Source organism: Pristis pectinata, chromosome 18, assembly GCF_009764475.1.
Source record: "Pristis pectinata isolate sPriPec2 chromosome 18, sPriPec2.1.pri, whole genome shotgun sequence".
Taxonomy (NCBI): domain Eukaryota; kingdom Metazoa; phylum Chordata; class Chondrichthyes; order Rhinopristiformes; family Pristidae; genus Pristis; species Pristis pectinata.
Genome location: NC_067422.1, coordinates 4,519,816 through 4,527,188, shown reverse-complemented (window position 1 = coordinate 4,527,188; position 7,373 = coordinate 4,519,816). Strand labels below are relative to the sequence as shown.

At 40.8% G+C, this 7,373-nt stretch overlaps 1 protein-coding gene across 1 annotated transcript in view; it reads left to right on the top strand.

The window, feature by feature from the left end:
• Positions 1–956: 956 nt before the first annotated feature.
• The window catches only part of LOC127579975 (beta-2-glycoprotein 1-like), a 41,091-nt gene continuing 34,674 nt past the window's right edge, over positions 957–7,373 (top strand). Inside the window, exon 1 of the mRNA XM_052033084.1 lies at positions 957–1,124. Within this exon, the coding sequence (XP_051889044.1) occupies positions 980–1,124 (145 nt within the window). The 5' untranslated portion in view covers positions 957–979. The remainder of the gene's footprint in view (positions 1,125–7,373) is intronic.

Genomic DNA, 7,373 nt, shown 5'->3' with positions numbered 1-7,373 from the left:
CTCCAGCACTGTTCAAGTCAGTCGGAATATTTTACACCCACCCAAGTTCTGTCAGGCTAAAATAATTATTCCCTTAACTCCAACTCTCAAGCAAATAGATTTATTAGATCTAGCAAATCAGACGAACACTGGATATATGATCTCTGTGATTAGGAACATTTCATCAGTGCTTCTTCAGCAGTAAAGAGCGATGCAGGAACTCCCCTTCCCTTACTCCTTGCCAATGGCAGATACCTTGTGAGGTGAGTGTGTTGTTACCAACTCTGCTCTGATGTATTTCTGGAGACTTTATCACATGCCCTCTCAAAGTCCAACTGCTCATTCCCATATCCACATGTCAATTGTAACAGGAACCGTTACCTACGTGAATTGGAAAGCAAGCAGCTTGTTGCTTAATTCAAATGACCCTTGACTGTCAGTCAAATATACTTTTTTTCCTGCTTCAAGATTTTCAGTCACTAATGAACAAAAGTATTGAATGAAATGACACAAAAGCACCATTTTCTTAAAATTTCCCTTGAATTTATCTCCATGATTTTTCTGGAAATTAAACTTAAATTCCTGGCATCTCCAAAACAATCCTGGAAGGTTGACAATCCCCAGGTATGTGGAAGTCCCCTGAAAAATTTCAGAAAGAGCAGAAATAGGAGGTGAAAGGTACTATAGAAATGCAAGTCTTTCTTTCATGCTTTGGGATAGTTCATAACTATTAATAAATTGCAAGAGAATGTCTTCTGTTACTCTATAATTATAAAATAATTTAACACATATTACCAGGGGGATATAGTTGTTTCCTCTAATCGAGTGGCTTTTGCCCCCAGTTAATCCAGAGGCTACATTGTTTAGCCCAGGAATGTCCTGATTAGGAAATAACTTGGCCAGAAATGTTTCACAATGTTTTCTTAAAAAAAAAGGAAAATTTGACTTTTGGCATTCCCACGGTCAGTAACCCGAGGTTGGTTAATAGAGTATCAGCAAAATGTATATATCAGGCTTCCAAAGCACAGTGGTTTATTTGTCTCTGTCCTCTGCAAATCACCTTTTGAAAAAACAGAAGATGGTTACTATATATTTCCTCTTCGCATTGGTTTATCAACTGTGTGTTTGTAAATACGTTTCAGCAGGTAGGTGATTGTGAAATGCAAAGTTTTAATGAAACTTTTCCTTTGGTGTATTTGATTTTCCTGGTGCTGTACTGTGGAGAATATCACAAGCTCACTGAGACTTAGAGCGTCAGGGAAACACATCGGGCTGGTTGGGGTGGGGGGGATGATAGAATCTCCCAACTCCTGCATTAACAGACAGCCTCTTGTCATTTAGCAATCAAGCTTTGCCGAGAATTCTTGACCCCACTGGAAAATGAACCGCAGGAGACATCTGGCTGAGTGAGAGTCGGTGATTTCTGAGATCTTTGGCTCAGTCTGGATCTTTCAGGGTTGGGGAGTGTTGATGGTGTGGTGGGTGATAGGTGCAGTTAATTTGTTGAATATTACCCATGTAATTGTTTTTCCAAAATATTAGTCAACACAGCAGAGGTATTTTGGACAAAACAGAACCTGACTGTAGTATTTTCCAGAGCTTTAAAGGATGTTTTCAAATTTTCAAACTCCTGCTTCCTCCCAGATTATTGACCAAGAAACCCTGATGACATTTCTCAGCTGTGTCTTATTTTGGGGTGGACAACAGGTGTGAGGCTAAGGACACAGCTAAGAGACATCATCAAGGGTTTCCATATCAATCGCCTGTGAAACAAGGGAAGTGACTTTGTCAGTGAGCGTAAGGTGGTCATGTGACCCCCCCCCCCCCCCCCCCCCCCCTCAATCGATGAATGCCAAGTGGTGCAGAGTGCAATGCGGGGTTGAATTGGGCACACTCCCTGGACAATTGCGACCAGTGCATATTACTGCTGCAAGCTATCAGTGAGTCACAGGTTAGATGTCCTCTTGGACAACTCTGCTCATCTTTATTTGTGGCAGTCATCTCTCCAAAGGAAGTGAGGCATGATACATGGAGTGTCACAATAGTTACCTATGTAACACACTTCTAAAAGTGACAGTGACTCCACCAACCTTAAATTAACAAATATACGTATGAGGTAATATACAAGAGTCATAAATATCATACTTCTTTGTTTTTAAAAGTAAAGATCAGCTATAGGCAAATACTTGAACATATGCTCATAACTTGAGCACACTAGTGACTTTAACGTGACAACCATGAACCACATTCTAGAACTTGTGGTCACACATATATGCAGTAACACATCTGAGGGTATCTCAGCTTTCGTGATTCTCTGAGGTGTTCCAAAGGGAAGTGAAAAATGTATCAAAAGAGGCAAGAAGGGAGCATGAGGAAAAACAGGTAGGAGGCATTACAGAGACTCCAGAAGTATTCTAGAGATATGTAAACAAGAAAAGGGTTGCAAGGTGAAAGGTGCAGCTGGAAGGAAATGTACTCATTGAGGCAGAAGCCATGGTTGAGGTACTGAGTGAGTACTTCAGTCTTCACCAGGAAAGAGGATGCTGCTGGAGTCTCATCAAAGGAAGGTGTAATTGAGATTCAGGATGGGCTAAAAATTGATAAAAGGGAGGCATTAGGCGAGATAACTGCACCAAAGGTAGATAAATCCCCTGGTCCAGATGGAATACATCCCAGGTTGTTTGGGAAGTAAAGAAGGAAATTGCAGAGACCCTGGCCCTTATCATCCAGGAGTCTGTAGATCCAGGGGAGGTGCCAAGGACTATAATACTGCAACTATTACAATGCTGTTCAAAAAAGGGTGTAGGACTAAAGCCAGTAACCACAGACCAGTCAACTTAACCTCAGTGGTGGGGCAAGTTGTAAAAACGGTAATCAGGAGAGATCTAGCTGTCAATTGGATAAATATAGATTGGTTTGAGAAATCTAGTTTGGATTTATTAAAGGCAAAATTATTCCAACTAACTTGGAGTTTTTTGATGAAGTAACAGAGAGAATCTAGGAGAGAAATGTGATGTTTGTTGTCATATATAAAAGATGTTTGATAAGGTGCCACAAAACAAGTTTGTCATAGAGTCATTGTCATGGAGTTGTACAGCACAGAAATGTGCCCTTCAGCCCATCATGTCCTTGCTAACCTTCTTGCCCATCTATACTGGAGTCATGGAGCACTACAGCACAGAAACAGGCCCTACGGCCCATCTAGTCCATGCCGACCTGATCTTCTGCTTCGTCCCATTTACCTGCACCCAGACCATATCCCTCCAACCCCATTCCATCCAAGTAGCTATCCAAACTTCTCTTAAATGTTACAATTGAACCCACATCTACCACTTCCACTGCCACCTCGTTCCACACTCGCACCACCCTCTGAGAGAATGTTTCCCCTCAGATTTCCCTTAAATATTTTAACTTTCACCCTAAACCTATGTCCTCTAGTTCTAGTCTCCCCCCAACCTTCGGGAAAAAGCCTGCATGCATTCACCCTATCTATACCCCTCATTTTTTTTTATAACTCTATAAGATCTCCCCTCATTCTCCTGCGATCCAGGGATTAAAGTCTTAACCTATTCCACCTTTCCCCATAACTCAGGTTCTCAAGTCCCGGCAACATCCTTGTAAATCTTCTCTGCACTCTTTCAAGCTTATTGGTACCTTTCCTGTAGGTAATTTCCTAATCTCATTTACCTGCACTACATCCATATCCTTTTATGCCTTATATACTTAAGTGCCTGTCTAAATGTCTCTTGAACATTGAGACTGTCTGATTCCACCATCTCCTCTGGCACTGAGTTCCAGATATCAACCATTTTCTGTGTAAAAAACTTTCCCCTAAAACCCTCTTTAAAGCTCCTTCCTGTCACCTTAAATCTATGCCCTCATGTTTTTGATACCCTACCATGGGAAAAAGATTCTGACAATTTACCCTATCTATGCCTCTTATAATTTTATATGAGTCACCACTCAGCCTCCTTTGATTCAGGGAAAACAAACCCAGCTCATCCAATCTCTCCCCAAAATTCACTACCATGTACTTGTCTCTGATTGTGTTTTGTGCACTTATGTCTTGTTTTGCACTGTCCTTTTCTTCACTGTCTTGTATAAGTTATGTATAATTTATGTTCTGTGTGTTGTCTGAATCTACGTGCCTGTGATGTTGCTGCAAGGAAGTTTTACCTGTACCTCACCGTACTTGTGTGTATGACAATAAACTCAACTCGACTTGACTTGATCCTTCAACCCAGGCAACATCCTGGTGAATCATCTCTGCACTCTCTCCAGTGCAACCACATCCTTCCTATAGTGTGGCAACCGGAACTGCTTACAATGCTCCAAGTGCAGCCTAACCAGTGTTTTGTAAACTTTCAACAAAACATGCCAACTCTTACGGAGGTCCAAGAGCCTGCAGATGCTGGAATCTGGAGCAATAAACAATCTGCTGATGCATTTCAGTGGGTTGAGCAGCATCTGTGGGAGGAAAGGAATTGTCAACATTTCAGGTCGAAACCCTGCATCAGGACTATCCCAACTCTTATACTGTATGCCCAATCTATGAAGGCAAGTATGCCATATGCCTTCAATACATGCAACTGCGATTGCAAGTCCTTTGTTGCAGAAGAAAATCCTCAAAGGAACTGAATGTGGCAGCTGGATACAATATGCCCAGCAGAATATTTTAGATATCTGTGCCTGTCCACTGTTAGAAATGCACTGGAGGTTTGATGCAGGAGCTTCTGACCTTTCGCTCTGCTGCTGGATTCACTGTTGAATCCAAGGGCATTCTGCAAGTTGCTGAGCCACAAGGCCTGATATATTTTGTATTTGAATAGGGTCATTGACCTTCATTTAAAAGATTAGTTCAAATAACTATATTGTTTATTTTTCTTTCTTTCAATATATATTTGTTTTAATTAATTAGTAGCAAACTCGTATTTCTAAATTAACATTTTTAAAAACATTTTTCATTAATTTTAATAATTTTTAATTTGTTCTATTATTTTTTTCCAAATAACTCTGTTAGAGATAATAGATAATCAGAGACATTTGAAAACAGTGAACAGGCTCTCTGATAGCCCAAGGCCATAGAATGGTCTCTGTGTATGCTTTACTTTCCACCACTTGTTGTTTGTGACCTGCTTCACCTCACTGAGGTGCTGTGGTGGTAATACCAGCAGGACCTTAGGAGCGTACAACCACAATAGTTTAGTAGTTGTCTCTATAATTTAGGGGCTAGTGCAGGCAGTGACTGCAAGGGGTGGGCATAATCCAGCCTAATACTTTCTTTAACTCTTTCAACCTTGTCCCCTTCCCCAGATTCACAATGGATATCAGATATCCACAACTATCAGTTCTTATATACTTTTGGGAAATCATTGGTCTATGTAGACCATTAACTACTTCTTCAAGTCATAGACTGGTCTACAGTTTTCAATGTCAGGGCTGTCCTTCCCTCAAGTGCTGCTGCAGTGCTCACTGCTACTTGTTCTTCAAGTTCTACAGTAGTTTCCATGCTTTCTGTTTTGTCTGCCTTTGTCTACTTCTCATTGTCTCCACACCATGCAACACTCCTACAGCCACATCCTTTCTTTGAATAGTCATAGAGTCAGCAATACAGCACAGAAGCAGGCCGTTTGGCCAAGCTCGTCCGTGCAGATCAAGTTGCCTAATTGAGCTAGTCCCATTTGCCTGCATTAGACCCATATCCCTCTAAAACTTTCCTTTCCATGTACCTCTCCAAATTGTACCCACCACTACCACTTCCTCTGGCAGCTCGCTCCATATACTCATAACCCTGTGCATGAAAAAGTTGCCCCTCAGGTCTCCTTTAAATCTTTCCCCTCTCACTTTAAACCATTGTCCTCTAATTTAAACCTATGCCCTCTAGTCATCTTGAGCAATGGTGCACCTTACCTCTTCTGCATACTAATCTTGTGCCTGTAGCTATCTCATGCAACTGCTGCAGTATCAATATTTGTCACAATGTACTGACTATTTATCTCCTTGCAAGTTTTCTTCCCTGTGACCAGCTATGGCAGGAGTGGCCAAACCCTTTGGACCTTGAAGTCCAACTCTAGGATCTGAATGTGATAATATTCATAAGTTTGAGAGCCTCAAGATAATCAGTTTTTATAGACTCATTTGTATTACTAATATTCCACCTTATATATATAAAAAAAAACATAAGAATGTTGCTTGACATTAAGTCGCTTTGCAGAAACTTTAACATTCTGGAACTTGAAAACTAAGTAAAATCAGATTCAATTTTGCCCTTCTCTTGGAGTGCAACTCTTAACTCTTGTTAAGAGTTTGCAGATCCTCATGGTACATTTAACCCTACATCCATTGCTCATTTCAAGTTGTGGATGAATTCTTTTGAACTTTTGATTACTTCTCCCAAGTTAAAGAAATTGACAATTACTTGGACTATTTTGGTAACTTTCTCATATTTCAAATTGCTCCTTGCAAGATGTACAGGTTGGATGATAGGTTGGATGATACAGTGAACAAGGAGGAATTGTAGGAATTGGGGATCATGTTGTCTTCCATTTTTTCCCCATCATTGTGGATGTTCTATCCAAGGAAACCCAGGAAGGTTTAAGCAGTTGTACATTTGCATTTCCATTGTTTTGTCAAATGCATTCGTCATGTCAACAGTATGGGTTATCATAAAATGTTTTAGATTGTTTCACATCCTGCTTGGAACATCTGGGAGATAAGCCACACTGTGGTGTACCACATGACTCAATTTGCTTCATGAGTTGCTGAAGTTTTGCGTTACTTGGATATAAGATTGCAGCCCTTTCTGCAATATACCATATAACAAATTCTGTGGCATGAAGAAAATGCACTCTTCCATGTCTTCATTTGTATTCAAGGCAGCCCTTGGGTTTTCTTTGCATATTTGCTTCTCTGCCTGCAAGATATTCTGTTTTTGCAAACTTGTTCAAGATATCCACCTTGTTGCAGTTATACCAACAGGCCATTCTGAGTGGACAAACCAAAGCTGCATGGTTTCCTGAGGGCACGTACCACCAGACTTAAGGACAGCTTCTACCCCACTGTGATAAGACTATTGAACAGTTCCCTTATACAATGAATGGACTATGACCTCACGATCTACTTTGTTGTAACCTTGCACCTTATTGCACTGCACTTTCTCTGTAGCTGTGACACTTTACTCTGTACTGTAATTGTTTTCACCTGTACTACATCTATGCACTCTGTACTAACTCAGTGTAACTGCACTGTGTAATGAATTGACCTGTACGATCGGTTTGCAAGGCAAGTTTTTCACTGTACCTCGGTAAAAGTGACAATAATAAACCAATACCAATACCAATCCTTGTCATTCCTGGCAGGGCTTCCCTTGTGTTTGCTGGTTTCTTGCCGAGACA